This window comes from Carettochelys insculpta, chromosome 2 (assembly GCF_033958435.1).
Source record: "Carettochelys insculpta isolate YL-2023 chromosome 2, ASM3395843v1, whole genome shotgun sequence".
Lineage (NCBI taxonomy): Eukaryota > Metazoa > Chordata > Testudines > Carettochelyidae > Carettochelys > Carettochelys insculpta.
Genome location: NC_134138.1, coordinates 192744021 through 192762502, shown reverse-complemented (window position 1 = coordinate 192762502; position 18482 = coordinate 192744021). Strand labels below are relative to the sequence as shown.

The 18482-nt window shown below is 42.3% G+C and overlaps 1 protein-coding gene across 7 annotated transcripts in view; it reads right to left on the bottom strand.

Annotated features, from left to right (window-relative positions):
• CLASP2 (cytoplasmic linker associated protein 2) overlaps positions 1–18482 on the bottom strand; it is a 325025-nt gene that overhangs the window by 101895 nt on the left and 204648 nt on the right. For 4 of the 7 annotated variants that reach the window (XM_074988203.1, XM_074988198.1, XM_074988204.1 and 1 more), the window contains one exon: positions 15546–15644. In XM_074988203.1, coding sequence (XP_074844304.1) covers positions 15546–15644 — 99 coding nt within the window. Of the gene's footprint in view, positions 1–15380; positions 15408–15545; positions 15645–18482 lie in introns of all 7 variants that reach the window. The other 3 variants (XM_074988197.1, XM_074988200.1, XM_074988199.1) reach the window with 1 other exon arrangement.

Sequence of the window (18482 nt, the reverse complement as noted above, 5' to 3'; positions counted from 1 at the left end):
CGGAGAGAAGGAAATGAGCGGGGGGGAGGTGGGGGTGGGCAGGGCATATATGGGCAGCCATACGGGCACCACTCCTGGGGGTGCCGCACCAACCCTAGGGCTACCGGGTAGGGCAAAAAGTTTCCGGCAACACACCCAAATTGGCATGCACATGAGCATTCACTCAAAGAAGAACCCTTCTTGTTACTCTTCACATCCCTTGCCAGCTGAAGTTCCAGCTGTGCTTTTGCGTTCCTGATTACTCCCCGGCATCCTCCAGCTGTATGCTTATAATCTTCCTTGGTCAACTGTCCACATTTCCATTTCTTGTATGCATCCATTTTGAGTTTAAGCTACCTAAGGATTTCTCTGTTAAGCCAAGCTGGTTGCCTACCATGTTTGCATTTCTTACTATGCAGTGGGATGATTTGTTCCTGTGCCTTCAGTAAGACTTCTTGAAAATACTGCCAGTTCTCTTGAACTCTTTTCCCCTTCATCTCCATTTCCCAAGGGATCCTGCTCATCAGTTCTCTCAGGGAGTCGAAGTCTGCTCTTTTGAAATCAAGGGTCTGTATGTTACTGCTCACCTTTCTTCCTTTTGTCCAGATCCTGAAATCTATGATCTCATGGTTGCTGCAGCCCAGGTTTCCACCCACTTCTATTTCTCCTACTAGTTCTTCCTTGTTTGTGAGCAGCAGGTCAAATTGCGCACAACCCCTGGTTGGTTCCTTCAGCACTGGTACCTAAAAGTTATTCCCAACTTTCTCAAAAAACTTCCTGGATTGTCTGTGTGCTGATGTATTGGTCTCCCAACAAATGTCCAGACGATTAAAGTCTCCCATGAGAACACTGGGACTTTTAAATTCTAATTTGACTATCCTCACCTCCCCACAAATTCCCCACAAAGTTGACTTATTGCTGCCACACACTATCCCCAAACATCAGCTGTTGCAGCAGTGTATTGTGGGAATGTATCCCACAGTTCCCTCAGTGCCATAGCATTCTGGGTATTTTCGGTGGTGCAGCATGGGAAAAAAATGTCCCGCAAATGGTTGTGGGTATGTGATGTCATCTTCCCACATTGCATTGCTTCCAGTGGGAGGGGAGTGAGGGAAAACAGCCATTTTTCCATTAAGAAGGAAAAGTAGGGAATCACAACATGTACGTGCTCTGGGATCACTCAGATGACTATACCACGTCAACCAGTCCTTCAGCTACTTTTCCTCCCTTTGAAACCACAGTATGCAAAAAAAAAGATTGTGATCACCAAATTAACTGACATCTCTTGCTTTTATAACTGAATTCTCAAAGCATCTACAAAAAGCTGCAGGTGTCTGTCTTCTCAACTGGCCCTCCAGCCACTGTCCCCCATCCCTTGATTACAGAAACATGATTTTGAAAATAATATAGGAACAATCCAAAGCTTGAAGAAAGAGGAAAGGTTACGAAAAAAGAGATTTTTAATGCAGGATTTTTGGTTCTCACTTCACTACACAGAGGTGCCCAACACGGGGGATGGACCTCCATCGCCTTAGTGTGTGAGGTCTGAGGTTGAAGGGCCAGTTGGAACGGTCCCTTTAGTGTTGCTCAGGCACATGGTAGCAAGTCTCCAAAATCTGTACCACAGAGGGATTCTTTCCCCCGGCAGCAGCAAGCTCCTGAAAATCTTTGTTGCTGGAGGCAGACTTCCCCATGGCAACAGCAAGCCCCTGAAATCTTTGCTGTGGGGGTAGACTTCCCCCCAGTGACAGCAATCCCCTGAAATCTTCGCTGCAGCAGGAGACTTCCCCCCCAGTAACAGCATGCCCCTGAAATCTTTGCCCCAGGGAGTAGACTTCCCTCCCATGACAGCAAGGCCCCAAAAATCTTTCCTGCTTTTGGAGCCCTCACCACACGCAAGCCAGGACATGGCGCTGCCTGGCAGCATGGTCCTCACTGAACAGCAGGCATGTCCTTTCATTGGGTAGGGGGCTAGCCACACAATGAGGTCGGGAACAGAAAAGACCCCAACTGTGTGATGTCTGTTGGTGACACAGGGCCTCCCCTTTACAAATGTAAACCGCAGAAAAGAAGCTTCTTGGACTCATACAAGCACAACCCCACAGCCTAGCTGCCAAGTGGTGCAGTGGGGCAGGGGCTGGTGCCAGCACTGGAGGAAAAAAAAATCCAAACGCTGGGTTTACAGAACCAAGAATTCCATGTTGGAGCTATCTTTAGTGGGTAGATGGGCTCACCAGGCTGATAGCAAAGAAAGAATGAAGCTTCTCCGCCTCTCTTACAAGCATGATTCCACAGGCTAGCCGCCAAGGGCTTCCTGGTGCCTGAACACAATTTCACAGGCTCCCTGTTACCTAACTGGCTTCCTGTTACATAATTCCTGCACACCTGGAGAGCAGCAGAGATGGAAGCAGCCAGAGTAAATAACCGTGGAACATTGTGCAATTAGCCTCTGGAGGCTAACAAAATCTATTAAAACACATGGCATTTCCACCCTACCCTCAATTCGAACTTTTAAATCTGAACTTGATGCTACGTTGAGTCACTTCTCAGTGTTATAGGATCCACACTGGTGCTGCGTAAAATTAACATCATGATATTTGCAGTGAAGATGGTGACACTGTAAAATCGAGCTAACTGCCTTAAATTCAACTTTATCATGGAGTGTAGACAGCTCAAGTATCACTTATCTGCGGTACGTACCATTATAGAGGGGGCAGGTAAACAATAAGTGAGCCAGTGGAATTGATTGCTGCTGGCTCTTGACTCAGTATCAAGACTGATTCTTTGAGGAAGGACTGACTGAGAAGAAGGACGTGAGTGAGTTCAAGAGTTTCCAAAGGGCTATTGAACTTCATCTCTCTCATATTATGGCAAGTAGTTAATAAAATGTGTAAATCTAGAGTATGTCTTAAAATCATATTTCACTATCAAGGGCTAGGATTTGGCACTACGAAATTGGAGAATGGCTGGTGAGTAGCTCTTCCTACCCAGAAAGTTCAGCAATTTAGGTAATTTACCACATTAAACAGGTTTAGAGCAAGTTAGAGAGTTCCTTGCACTGTCTGCATCTACTATAAGGGAATTATGGTTAGGGTGGGGGTAGTAGTACTCCATTTCTTTTAGTGGGATTATCTGCCTGCTTACAAATTGGTGGGATTGTAGCAGGTGTTTGCCAAAGAATACATTCAGGAGATAAAAAAGCCTCATGAGATGAAGGCTCTTGTGGTATCAAGGTGATTATAGCGTCATTCCTGCTTTCAGAAGTATGATGAGATAGTAGTCCTTTATGACTATTGGTCTCACAAGGTATCAGATGGTGCCACAATGGCAGTAACTTTGTTGACAGATGCATCCAAACAGAATTTCTTCCACAACCAAAGCCTCTTTATCAGACTCAGTCAGAGCCTCCACTGTACTGTGGAAAAGGATGAGAGGTCTCACAAAAGAAGTTCTCATACGTTGCTTTGCCCCTTTTCTTCACTTCCTTGCTCAGAGAGGTATGTAAGTTTTATTGTTCAGGGCTGTAAACTGTGATTGAAGCAGTCTGCAATGCTGATGTACTGGGAGTTAGAGGGGAGAGGCAGATCCATCCAGAGCTAGGGTAAGTTTTGTTAATAGGAACCCAAACCTAGTGTTTCTGTCCTTCTTGGATCTGCCTTTGAAATCGAGACAAATCTTACATTTAGAAGGGTTGTGAGATCCCCACAAACCCTTCAGGTAACTGGAATATTCATCAAATTGGGGAAAGGGTCTGTGGCAAGCCTCAAACCCTGGGGTTTGGGGCATAACAAACTGTGCTCCAACACAAAAGACTGAAGAAAAAGGGAAGAAATTCCCTTACCCCCAATCAACCAACAGTTGGTACATAAAATAAAGGTAACAATGAAAATAGATACCTAAAAGTAATTACTAAAATGAATTAATGAAGTAAAAAATTCCTGAAACGAAGGTGTGATGCTTAATGCAACAGACTCTTTTGAGCTGCAAGCAGCTGAAAAGAAACAAGTGGCAGGCTTGCTCCTTCTTACGGTCCTTTGTTCAGCGTAAGTGGCACCCCTCTCTGCATGTCTGCTGACACCTCACAGTCTCTGAAAACATATACACATCCTGTAGTGGGGCACCCATAGGATTATATAATACAAGGACAACTGAGTGTTTGTTTTTTTAAATTACTTGGAACTGGTCACATAACCACCAGCAGTTAAACCAAATAGATACTTATATTCTGCATAATCTCTGGACTCATCACCTTGGCTTTCACAAAACAAACACTACCAGAAAAATAAATGACTTCATTTTCTAAACATATGCAGGATGAAGTAAGCCCTGGTATTTCTTCAAATCCTGCTCTCTTGAAAGCCAACCTTCTAACACTCATTATAGACAACGGAAAGACTCCCACCGGAACAACAAGAAGTCCTGGGGCACCTGATAGATGAGCAGATATTTTGGAGCATGAGCTTTCGTGGGCAAAGACCCACTTCGTCTCTGCCCATGAAAGCTTATGCTCCAAAATATGTTAGTCTGTTAGCCTATCAGGTGCCACAGGTGGTCTTGTTGTTCTCCAAGATACTGACTAACATGGCTAACTCTCTGATACGTGTCCCACTGGAAGTTATTCCAAAATGTTTCAATTCAGAAAGCTTTTTTAAACTACAGATTTTCAATCTTTGGAACATGTTATGAAAAAACACACCTGATCAAGATGTTAAAAATTTGATCTTTGATTTCATCATATTGCATCCATTTGAAGAAACTGAACATTTAACCTGCTATCTTCAGCCTAGTAAGTTAAGCTATGGAGAACTTCTACTTTATGTCCATTAATATCCTTTACTGATATTCTAATTAAAAACAACCTTATGGCAAAAATTAGTTCATTTATAAGTCACTGATGCCTAGTGCAGCATAAAATATTTCACCTAGAAACTTCCATTAAAAAGCAAAGGTATTTTTAACTGAAATCAGCTGAAGTTAACTGAAATCAGCTGAAATTGTTTGACTGAAATGAGGCCTATAACAATTTTCCTAACTCCATTTAAAGGGGAAGAGGGAAAAAAAGCAGTGTAAGCATAGCAACACTAGAACAATAGTTTTCCATGCAACATTTACATAAGTTTCTAAATACTTTTACATTACAAGGACTACCAGTGTAAACCAGAAACCAAAACACTGTAAAAATAACAAGTGCACAGGCATATTTAAGGAGCACAAGGTGACTAAGCTTGAAAGTAAGAAATGATAGGAAAAAATGTGGAGGAAACAACAGAAAACAATGCATCATGCATATGATACATGATATGTTGATTGAACTGAGACTTTAAATGGTTATTTAGCAAAATGCCCTAGTCTAGCTATGGGCCTATTCAGCAAAAATGAAACATGCAATATTGTGCAGCATGTAAGTCATGAACCTAGCTTCCGTTATTAAGATGAAAGCAGATATTTCTAGAAGTTTTGCGAGAATTAAGAGTTCATGCAGAGCCTCTGCATATTATCTAGAGCATCCCAATTGATTCAATAAGGCTTGGAAGAACACAGAATAGCCATCTTCTATACTGTAGGATTTCCAGCATATTCTCTGCAGCATCTTGCAAAATTTGATAATCCTTTACCCTCCCCTGTGCTAAATGTACAAAGTGTGCTTGATCAATAAAAAATGACATACATCACTCTGCTGCTTACAGATGCATTTTACATCTGGTTGAGCCCTACTGCAGAGTAAGTGGATGCACTGAATATGTTCACCAGAGTATGGTATTTTCAAAACTGTGCGCCTTACACACAGAAGCATGAGCAGTTGGTTGCGGGCCTAAGCAATCAGAAAAAAATTACTAACATGATATTCCACAATTGCAAAGACGACATGTTTTTGCCTTCTAGAAAGGGATTACATTAAATGAAGTAATTGTAGGAACAGGGAAACTGAGCTGGAATTTCTGCTGAATAGGGTCCTATGTTAGGGATAATGTAGACAAATGATCAAACAACAATGTACACACAAATTTTAGAGTCTTACCACCAATGGGGTTAGCAGACTGTGATCCTGAACAAGTGTAAAAGGCAGGTTTAGGGTAAAGGTTTATAATCCATGAAGAGGAAGGGAGCAGAGCAGATTAAAAATGGATGGCAAATGGAAACAAGAAAGCTTTAGTCAGTTCACACAGGAGATAAAAGGCACAAAAGGGTTATGTGAAAAGCAGTGCATTTTAGTAGCTTCTACAACTAAAAAACTAGGTTCAGATGAAGCAAAGCAGCACAAGCAAATTATACATTTCCACATAATTAATTGATTTATTTTTAATTGAATATGAACTCAACTTTCAGAATGTTTTCAAGCAATATGAGACTGCAAAAATTAAAGTTTTAAAAACTGAAGAAAGCAATTTCATAAAAGGACACAAACATTTTCCTACTTAAGACAAACACAGTGACAGAAAATTGAGCTTGGAATGGGGTTGGTGGTCAAAATAGCTCCAAAAGATATTGAAACATACTTATAATTTGGCAAGACACTTTCAAATAGCAATTATAAAACGGGGGAAAAAAAAAGAAAAAGTTTAGGATTTAATTTTAGGATTCTATGATGCTAGTTAAACCTAATATTCTACTTTTCTGTCATTATCTGTATCATAATCTGAGGGTTAAAGGCAATTCCTATGAAAAAATCTATTCACTTTCTCTAATAGACATAAACGTAATATCATGCAAACCCTAATAAATTAGCTGTAATCAAAGTGAAAACAAGAGTAGCAACTTTTCCACCCAAGGAGTAAAGATCCTGTATAAATGCATTTAATACTATCTGTTTAGAAATAGCTCTGAGGGTGGGAATAGGAGGAAAGATACTCCATAATCTCTAATCATGATTATGTAATTTTCCACAAAACGACCCAACCTTGCAAGTATCAGTCAAATATTCTATCCTTTAAACTTGAAGTACATCTCTTATCCCTAAATTTGCACAACGGCTTTGATTTCAAAATAAATTATATCGCCACATGAGAAAATAATGTATTGTTTGAAAATGACTTTTTAATATGGGGAATTGGTCTAAGAAAACAGAAGGGGGATGCTATCCTACAATTATCTGTATGAAGTGAGACTAAGTCTAATATGTAACCCATTATAAAATAGGCTGACTACACTGGGACCTTTCACTCACAGGTTCTTGTTTATAATTCTAACTGAAATTAGAATTTTAGAAAAAGTATGCCACAAAATGCCTGGCACACTTGGACTTCAGTTGCCCTCTCCTGTCCATTTTTATTTGCTCTATTAATTCTCCTTTTCATTATGTAGAAAATCTTATTTTTCAAACTCCTAAGATCTGTATACAATGAGTTCTACTAAAGAATTAATCTGAGTGGAAAGTGGGTTGCCAGGTAGAAAGGCGGGGGATGTATTTGTCCACACTACCACATGTAAACCCACCCTATTAGTATAACATCAGGTCGTTCTACCCAACTTATCCCTTAAAGCTCTGATACACACAGAAAATGAGTTCTTATGAAAACCACAAGTGCAATTTAAATGATCGAGGTTGCATTTTATTGAAGGTAGTTATTTGCTTAAACTGAATTAGAATACAAACTCTCAACACCTGCCTCCTCTGTAGAAACTGAGTATCAGTAAATGATTTAGGCACAACCCTTGAATGCCATTTCTTTTGAGTAATTTTCCATCCAAATTTCATGATTAATAAAACTCTTCCATAGGAATTTATTAATACTAGTGTAATGTAGATGTCTGTTGATCTTTAGATTTTGTAAAAGCTTGTTTTAACAAAACCTGTGAAATTTGACTAGCATCCCTTTGAAAATAAACAGGCCTTCAGGAAAGTGTTATTAAAAATGAATGCAAATTTATGGTAAGGAAAGTTTTATAACAAAAATAATTAGTTCACTTAATTTCTTCTACTTTCATGACTATCTAAAGAGGGGTATGTTATGAACTAACGACCTTTTAAATTACTATTCTTTCTTTGTACTTTAAACTGTCATTCTGTTCTGGGAAGTGGTTAAATTATATTGAGGGTGTCACGTCTCACTATTTTCATACCAAACTTGCCAGTTTTACAAAGAGTTTACATACTGACTGCTTGCACCTGACCAGTATTTGTATGTGTTCTTTTAGCTAACTGCACAATAATCAGTCATATAAAAGTGTAGGTACATGTATACAGTTGCGGTCCCAGATAGAGACCAGGGGGTGGGGGCAGACTTACAGAAAGGTGTTCTGAAGGCCTGTTAAGAAGCATTTGGTGATAGAATGGGCCAGGAAAGAAAAGCTCCTCTTCAGGTTGATGAAATGCTGCCAAGGCCGTGGCGTGTAGTCAAGCCACGCTCAGACTAGGGTCAGACTTACACAGGTGAAAGAGGTAATCCAAAAGGACAGGGAAAGGAACAGTATGAGGAGATGTGGAATGATGGGAGTGCATCCAATGAGAAAATTGCAGCCATTTATAAAGGTGAGACTTGTGTGCTGACTCCCATCTATTGTTGACAAGGACTCTTTTTACTTCCTCAGAGCACGTAGTTTTGGCATTGTGGAGTCATGAAAGAGCCATGCATAGAGATGCAATTTTAGGCGATCAGGATACAGAGTGAGGCCAAAGTCCCAAGACAGAAGGTTGCAGCGAGGAGGAAACCGATAAGGAGCCACTACTGACATCCAGAAGAGGTAAGCGTACCAAGTTTGTCGGGGCCAGGCTGGGGCAACTAGGATGATGAGGGCTTTGTCTTGTCTGACCTTCACAAGCACCTTGTGGAAAAGTAGAATGGGAGGGAGTATGTACAGCAGAGGTGTGTCCCACTTGATGGTAAAGGCATCCACGAGGAAGTGCCTCCTGAGCCCCCCTCTGGAACAGTACCGGTGACATTTTCTTCTGTCCCTGATAGTGAACAGACCTCTGTAAGGGTAACCCCACAGTTGAAACAGCCTGGTCAGGGCACCCATGCTAATTTCCCATTTGTGATGGTCGGTGAATGTACAACAGATTGACTTGGGGTCAGATGCACCATGTCCACAGTCTTATGGCTTCTGCACTGAGATTGTAAACAAACTCCCCATTGGGGGGCTGATGTAGTACATGGACATGGTGTTGTCGGCAAAGATATTGACTGAGCTGGCAGACAGAAACTGCCGGAAATGTTTGCAGGCATAGTGGACTGTTCTTAGCTCCAAAAGGTTGACGTGGAGCATTAGTTCAATGAATGACCACCTGCCCTGTACCAGGTGATGACCAAAGTGCGCTCCCCAGCCCAGCAGGGAGGTAGCAGCTGGTGAATGGCACAGCAGCGAGAACATTGCCCAGGCCCATCCACCACTGGAGAGAAGTGAGAACTGATTGAGGGATAACTACTCTCTTGGAAAGCAGATCCCTGGCAAGGGCTTAACAAGTGGCCAGCCATGACTGAAAGCAGTGCCTGTGAAGCCTGGCTAGCTTGACCACCTGAGGGGTGATGGCCATATGGCCCAATACTGCTAGGCAGGCTCGAACTGTAATGGTGGGAGACAGATGTGCTGCCTGGATGAGGTTGCACAGAGTGCGAAATCTTTGTATGGGCAGGGTAGCCATGGCCATGACAGTGTCTATGTGCACTCCTTTGAATTCCAGAACCTGAGTAAGATGGATGGTAGACTTTGCGTAGTTGATGTAGAAGGCCAGGCTGGGTAGGAGATGTGTGGTGACATGCACTATGTGTCATGCTTTGGGGGACCGATGGTCTCTTTACGAGGCAGTCATTCAGGTAATAGAAAATAATGACCCGTTGATGACGAAGATGGGTGGCCACCACCACCAAGATTTTGGAAAACGCTCGTAGTGCTGTAGAAAGGCCAAATGGGAAGACCCAATATTGGTAGTGGGAGCTGCCCACCATGAAATGAAGGAAGTGCCTGTGAGCCAGATGGATGGTGATATGTAAATATGCATCCTGTAGTTCAAGAGCTGAGAGCCAATCGTTCTTGTCCAGGGCTGGAATAATGGTTGCAAGAGTCACCATCCTGAAACTTCTGCAAAGAACATACTTGTTGAGTTGTCTGAGGTCCAAAATAGGCCTCGATCTGCCATTCTCCTGAGTGAGAAAGTAGGTGGAGTAGAAAGCCCTGCTCAGGAATTCCTCAGGACCAGGCTGAACCACCCCCCAAATAAGGAGGTGTTGGACCTCCTGGTCAAGGAGAGTCTCATGAGAAGGGTCCCTGAAGAGCGATGGAGTGGGGAGGGGCACAGTAGTGGGTGTAGAAATGAAGGGATGGAGTATCCTTGGGCCACCAGTTTCAAAACCCATCTGTCTGTAGTGATGGCTTGCCACTGACGCAGAAAGGGATGGAGCAGTGGTATGGTGTTCTGCTGGAAATGATGGATCAGACTCTTGACCACACACCCAAAATTTCTGCTTGGAGGGTTGAGAGTAGGACGTCAAGGGCTGTTGGCTTTGATGATGTCTGCCAGAATGCTGGCATTGCGACTTATGCCTCTGCTGTTTTTGAAATTGAAGTTGTTGCCAGGACTGTCCCAAGGGCATTGGAATAGAGAATGTCAAGCCCATTTAGCCAAGGGCATATATATCCCCAAAGTCCATAATGTCACCCTGGAATCTTTCAGGGAGTGAAAGATGTGATTGGTCTTGTCTGCAAAGAGATGTTGGTGATCAAATGGGAGGTCTTTGATTTTGTGTTGAAGCTCCTTTGATGCCCCTGAGGGAATGAGCTATGAAGTATGGCACATGACTACTGCTGAGGCGGTGATACCTGCCACTGTGTCAGCCATGTCCATGGCCAACTGGACAGCTGAACTGGAGATGATATGGCCATCTTTGAAGAGAGCATCTGGTGTTGATATTCAGGTTCCTGAAGCTTAGAATAATTGAAAGTTGTAGTCTTCCCGTATCGCTGTGTAATTGGCAGCATGGAGGAGAAGCGTGACAGAAGAATACACTTTCTGTCCCATAATGTCCCATTTCTTGCTGTTTTTGTCTTGGGGGAGGAAGTGAAAAGAGTTTGTTTTGTTGCAGACTGCTTCCACCACTAACGACTTAGGGGGTGGGTGAGTAAACAAAATTCAGTGTCTTTGGATGCAACGAAGTATTTCTTATCAGCCCATTTGCTGGTGGGGATGATAGACACTGATTTGCTACAGGTCTGCCGCTGGGTCCGTGACGGCCTCATCCACAGGCAACACCACCCTGGAGGATGATGGAGACTGTACTGTACATAGAAACCAGTACTACTTTACCAGGCCTTCCTGAGTGTCCTAATCCAAAGATTGTACTACACGGCGGAAAAGGTCCTAGAATGACCAGGCGTCATGCGCCAAAAGAGGAGACAAGGAGAGCACCCAATCATCCAGGGAAGAGGGGCGCAGAAGAGTGGCTCCTTCCCCTTTGGAGAGAAATTCCTCAGTGCCATGGCGCACTGACGGCAGAAACTGCCAGGGATGGCCATGGTGAAGGCAGGCATGATTCTGACACAGTTGACATTGCCTACTGGGTATGTTGGTGCCACGATGGCTTGTGCAACGAGGGCCACTGCTGTTCCAGATGGCAATAATGGTGAGCAAACTTGGAGGTGATAAGTGGTATTGCATGGTAGCTGGCACTGGAGGGTCATTCTGCCAAGGGCCTACGAGGATGGAATGATGAGGGGAAAAAAAAAAACACACTGGCACCTAACATTGAATGCCTACTATCGGTAGCAAATGATGATGTCAAATGGTAAGAAAGGGATGGCAAAGATGGCAGCCTTTGCGAGCAGTGCCAAGGAGATGATGCCACCCCGAACTGCTGCCCAATCAGTGCTAGTATTGGTGCCGGGTCTCCTGGTGCAGATTGCTGTGGCTCAGAGTGTGGACGATGCACCATGCTTGTGACAATGCCACACCGCATCCCCTGGTGCCCGAGAGTAGGAGGGAGTACTGCCCTAGTCTTGCGCGAACCATCTTGTTGTGGTGAGCGGTGACATTTTCAGACAGGTGCAGTTGTAGGCGCAGACATTGGAGACGTCTGTTACACCTTGGCTGACGGTGGACTTCCAGTGCCATCGGCACTGCTGGTGCCACCAAAATTGATGCACTGTGCTTCTGCTTTGGCATGGAATGCACCTGTTTGGTTGCTGCTGGCAGGGACAGTGCCAGTGAGCCCAAGATGGCTTTCCCTTCCCTACAGACAACTGTGGTATGGGGAACAAGTGGTTTCATAGTAGTTGCATCATATGGTACTATAGCATGATCTAGAACACCCATATTGCTGGTATGGGATTGATGGTCCCTTTCCATCATCCCACTCTTCTAAAGATTAGAAGGTGGATTATTGTTCCACTGTGGAGCTACTGGAGCCAACAAAAGCATGCCCTGTAAACCCTCAGTGTAATGGACTAATGGGGCGGGAGGGAAGGGGTATCTGTTAATGCTGAAAGTCCATTATATCCGAATGGTAATACTGTATGATGATGCACTGACCTTTCCAGCCCATCTTTTACTCCTTTCCTCTGCCCCTGCTCTTCCCTTCCCCCCTCCTGCCTCATTCTTCCCCTCACACCTCCATCTCCCTCTCCCAATTACCAGGAGAAGAGCTGAATGCCGGCCTGGCTCCTTCCACCTCCTGCAGCTCTCAGCGCTGCGGCTCCTCCAGCCCCCATCTGCAAGCAGCCCATGAGAAAGAGCATGGCTGCCCACAGCTTGCCAGTGGGCAGCAGCCTCTGACACCATGGCTGTTTCTCAGTGCCACTGAAGGCAGCAGTGGCTGGAGGAGCAGAGCTCCTGCACCCACCACAGCCTCCCCCCGGTTCCTGTGGCCCCAGCCGCTGTGTTAGCCCCTGTAGCCCCCTCAGTCCCAGCTGCTCCAGGAGCTCCTTGAGCCCCGGCAGCGGCTCTGGTGAGTCTCCAGCATTTACTTGGTTGGGGGGAGGGGAGGTGGTAGACATCATCCATTACTTCCAAAGTCCATTATATCAGGGTCCGTCAAATCGAGTTAATTGTAGATTGAGCACGAGACTCAGAAAACAGTGCCATTTAATGAGGGGTAGAGAGTCTCTCTAGAGGAAATGGGTACCAACAAGCAGGGCAATCACAGTTCCTCTAAAATGAAGGTGTCCTGGAGCTCAAATCCTTCTTCCAGTCTATCAGATGTCAGTGGTAACTTCCTTGCATTGAAACAGTGGTGGACTAGAGTGAATGGGTCCAGCACTTGATGGGGTACCACTGCTGATTGCATGTATGATCACCAGATCCCTTTCGTTTGTTGGTCTTCTTTTCATGTTTTTGCGCTTCAGAGTGCACTCCCTCTCCATGACTCAAACTCATGAAAGCAGCATCTCTTTTCTTCATTTTTGAGAAAAACTTAACACCATGCTTAACACTAGCCCTGGAATGGCAGGTCCACAGTGGTAGCACTGCCAGTGCTGGAACCAGACTCAGTAGCAGGAGTTGCATCCCTGTCTGTTTCATGCCAATGTACCAGGGGAGGAGGGAAGAAAAGAAATTTCCATGGCTGGGGTCAAACAAGGCTTCATGGCAACTTTCATAAGGTGCATCTGAAGATGGAGGCCTTGGACTTTTTGGGGACAGATGTGGGAAGACTGGCAAATATTGCACTAGGATGCAACATGGCTATCTCCCAAGCAACAAAAGCAGCACTAAGTTTGTTGCTGACTGAGAAGAAACACTGGCAAGAGGCACAGAATTTGAAACCCAGGGTGTTGGGCATTGTACCTGCACGAGAGTACAGGGTGCAGCAGGAGGAAGAAGGAGTGTAGGAAAAACAAATGCCACAGCCATCTTTATTAATCACTAAAACTATGGTAAAACAGCTAAGAACATTACAAATTGTAATATTCTAGAACTATATACAACTTTTTAAAGCACCATCAGGGACAAGGACACTTAAAAGTTCTGATATGGACCATGCAGTGATGAGAAGGAACTGCAGATATGGTTGGTTCTCCTCGCCCTTTATCAACATGGACAAAACCATTAGCAAACCAGCATGCATGGGCCAACAAACAGTATTTTCAAGTTCTCGGGCTCCAGATGCCTGGTGCACATGCGTAAACCATCAGTGGAATGTAATAGGTGACCATCACCCAAAGAAGTTAAAGGTTTATAACTCTTGAACAAATTAGCAACATCACGTGTCAAAATATGCAAAGTAAATATCTTTTAATTCAAACTCTATTACGTTCTCAAGAAGCATTTTTTATATTTTAATGATCAGTGGAAATATTTTTTCATTAGTTTACGTGTGTACAGTGAAATAGATGTTTACTGGCATTTACTGATAAATATCTAATCCTTCCAAGACTACTCATACTGTTGATTTCAAACCTTAAGTATACACTGTCATTTCACAATTTTCCAAATCACTTAAAATCTAGACAGAAAAATTACTTTTAAATATTGTGTATTTTAAGTAACCACCACCTTAGATCAAAAATTAAACCATCTCTAATTGATGCTGAAGTAGAAAAAAGTCCCAATGATAATCCCTCAGTGAAGGATTTAAAAAGAAACATTAAGTACAAAACCATAGGGGCTTGTATACACTATCTCCCTCCTTCGAAGGGAGCATGGTAAGTAGGGTGTCAGGAGGTTATTAATAATGTGCTGCGCTGCATGTGCAGCGCTTCATTAAGCAAATTCTCCCTTGTGGCAACTCTAAAGCGTTAAACTTCGAAGTACCAGCTTGCGTGTAGCAGTGGCTAACCTGCCGATACTTCTAATTTCCCGGGGTACTTTTAAGTCCCTTTACTCCTTGAAATTTTGAGGAGTAAAGGGACTTCTAAGTTGCCCAAGCACTTCAAAGTACCGGCAGGTTAGCTGTGACTACACGCGAGCCAGCACTTCAGAGTTGCCGTGGGGGGGAAATTAGCTAAATGAAGTGCTGCATATGCAGCGCAGCACTTCATTAATAATCTCCTGACACCCTACTTACCATGCTCCTTTTGAATTGGGGAGCTAGTGTAGATAAGCCCTAGGAAATTTGAGGAGTAAAGATACTGGCTGTATGTAGGAAAATAGTGTGCACCCAGGTGACTATGGTATTGTCTACTTTATAATGAAAGGGGAAAACAAAGATTACTGAATTGTAGTTTTAGACTATTAACTAAAAATAAGAGGTTTTGGGATACCAAAGGACTAGATTTTCAGCTCATCTACAAGTACTAGAAGATACTACTACCATTACCTAATTTCCAATATTAGATTTTAAGTTTTCTAGCTAGTTAGCACAGATTTTTTTTTAAAAGACTAAACACTGATTTTAGGGGCAGATTTAATTTCCTGTTATACTACATATTTTAAGGAGGGAACTAACCCTAGTTTTTCCCCAAAGTATGACAACACACATTATCAAAGATTCCAAAAGCATGCAAATACTACTGACCCAAAACACTGAAAAAAATACCTTCATTTTTGTCTGGCGATGATGAACCTAAGGCACAGAACAACAACTCAGTATGTGGCTTATATTTTTAAAATTAGCTTTGACCATTGCCATTGGTCAATGAATGTCTGCTAAGCATATGACCTATCTTTATCCAAGTATTACTGAAAAATGAGTAATACATACGCTGAGACTGAGACACCACTTTCGTTCTACTACGTCCTCTAGAATCTGTCTTTGAATTTCCAATTCCAGAGGGAGTTGAAAGCTTTGTTCGTACACGACCTATAGAGTAAAAATAACATTAATTTAACAAAAGTTTTCAGTCATAAACAGATGTGAAATCATAGTGTAAATTAGTATTTTATTTACTATAGTTGAAAACTGAATTTTACACTTTGGCAAACGATCATCCAAACCTCACTTGGAACAAAAGCAAGTATAAAATTATATACGGCACTACAATTTACTGCAGGTTAAGAAACTTTTTTTTTTTTTTGAATGTAGCTCAGTAAAGAATTTACTCATTACCAATTTTTAAAATTAAACTAGCTTATCAACACCAATTAAATAACTCTAGTTTTCTCCAGTAATACACTGGCTTTATATTTTTGAAAGTAAAGATTATGAAGTAAGAGTCAAGGAGAATATAACTCTACTCATTACTTGAAAGCTGTAATTTTGCTAACTTTCCCTTCTCGTTTTCTAGGTAACAAAGCCAACCCTGGTAACCTTTTGAACTGACCACTGAGGATTCTTGCCAACAACTGAGCAGCACTCCTGTGTTTTTAAGAGACCTGGAATCTAATTTCTCTGTACCACAGAATACCACAACAGGGGGTCCTCATTATAAGTCCAGATTACATTCCTACATCATGCAACTTACAGTGAAATGACTTATAAATGAGAGTTAATATCCATAAGGAATAATGTAATCAGTTTGAGATACGTTCCCAACACATACATCTCACAAATGTGTAGTACACATAATGTACCTATAACCCACAAAAAACAATAAATAAAAATAGAAATAAATAAATAAATAAAATAAAATAAATAGAAAGAGATAAGCACACTCTCCACCACTCCCCACTGGCTTCCTGGAATTCCCCGCCAGCTCCCCACAGTACCCTGCTGATCCCTGCCACTTCTCTGTCTACCAGCCAGCTCCACCCCGACTCCTCCTGGCTCCCTGCAGCTCCCCACCCGTTCCTTATGACTTCAGGGCATACTTCCAGGGCCCCTGCACTACAGCACCTGCTACCTGGCCACCACAAAGCTCAGCTATGTTCCTGGCTTTTGGATCCTTGCCCCTAAATGACTTAAGTGCATATCAGTGTGACTTATAATGAATCTGCTTCCTTGAATTAACAACTTATATGCAAAATGATTTATAGTGAAGTCACTTATAACAAGTACCCCCTGTATATTCATGACAGACAAGCTGGACACAAAAGTACTTTGCAAAGACTAATACAAGTAAGTTTCAACATCTGTGGAAGACAGAGAAATACAGCCTGTGTTTGACAGAAGAAAGAACTGACAGACAGATCTTTTAATGAGTATCAGAGGGGTAGCCATGTTAGTCCGTATCCACAAAAACAATGAGAAGTCCAGTGGCACCTTATAGACAAACAGATTTTTCTGGAGCATAAATGACATGCATCTGACGAAGTGGGTCTTTGTCCACGAAAGCTTATGCTCCAAAAAAATCTGTTTGTCTATAAAGGTGCCACAGGACTTCTCATTGTTTTTGCGGATATTTTAATGACTTCTCTAAGGTTATTCAGGAATTTGTAGCAAAACCCAAACAGAATTCATTTCTCTCCTGAATGCCAACCCACAAAGTGTGACATCATCTCTACTCCTCAATGTTTAGACAATACACTGAAATTATCAAAGAAGACACGATTCCAACAACATAAATTGACAGTCAAAATTATTAATATTAAAGTTAATAGCCAGAATTCTGAATTACAGTTCCTAAACAAACAGGACAGCCACACCGAAAATCAAAATCAGGAAGCAGCAAGTTGGATGCAATTTTGGAAGGTTGGAAGAGGAAAGTTCTTGAGAAATGATGCTGTAGTGCAAGTGTCTGCAACTGGCTCTGGAGCCACAATCAGTTCTTTAAGGCCTTCTTTGTGGCTCCCTACACTATAACGTCAAAGTGTTTTTTAAAAAAAAAAACAAAAAAAACACCTCCTGATTATTTTCAATAAACTGCGAACATCTAAAAGCCCAATGAACAATTCACCTAAATAGCAAATATGTGATCTTGAAACTTTGGACAATTCTCTATGTAATATGTGCAGTACACTGCGGGGTATGATACTGTATCTGTGTTTTGATCATGTTGCTAATAAAGTCTTGATTTTGAAAAGGAAAAGGAAGCTTGAGGCATTCCTGCTGTGAAGGGCAACGCACATTAAAAGAAAAAAAACCATGAGGTAAAATTGGCATAATTAAAGTGGGTTCAGGAGTGAAAAATCAGGAAGATAGTGGTACAGACACATACATGTAAAGTGCGAGGAAACAGAATATGTAAAGAGTTTGTGAATGTCCTGCAGTAAACGGGTCACACTACAAATCACTGTGTGTGTGCTATTCTTAAAACTGGGGTTACAAAACCCATATTCTGATGTTATTTATTAAGGACCATCTCATATTCACAGGCATTGCAGATCTTGAATTACTGATTTTATAATGAATTAAAAAGAAGGCTCTTGCTATTTTGGTTGCTGACCCCTTCTCTAGTGCAACACTTAACTCAATTTAAGACTGCATTAACTTTAACAATAAAAACAAATAGGGTCAATCCTTGACCCAGAAGAATTAGGCACACACACACTCATATCTATTTTCCAGCCCCTTTGGGCTTTCCACATCAGGATTTCAAGACCAGCCAACATTATTATTATTCATCCAAGTAGAGCGAACAGTCCACAGAAGAAAGTCTATGGGAAGAGAGCCAGGATAAAGGAGTTATTCACTTTAGCTACTAGAAAGCAATTACCATTACTGGTTCAATTGATTGGGACAGACTCCACCCTTAGTCTCCCCATGCACTGACAATGTTTTTCCACTAAATGTAAATAAGGTTTTCAGTGCACTTAACTTACT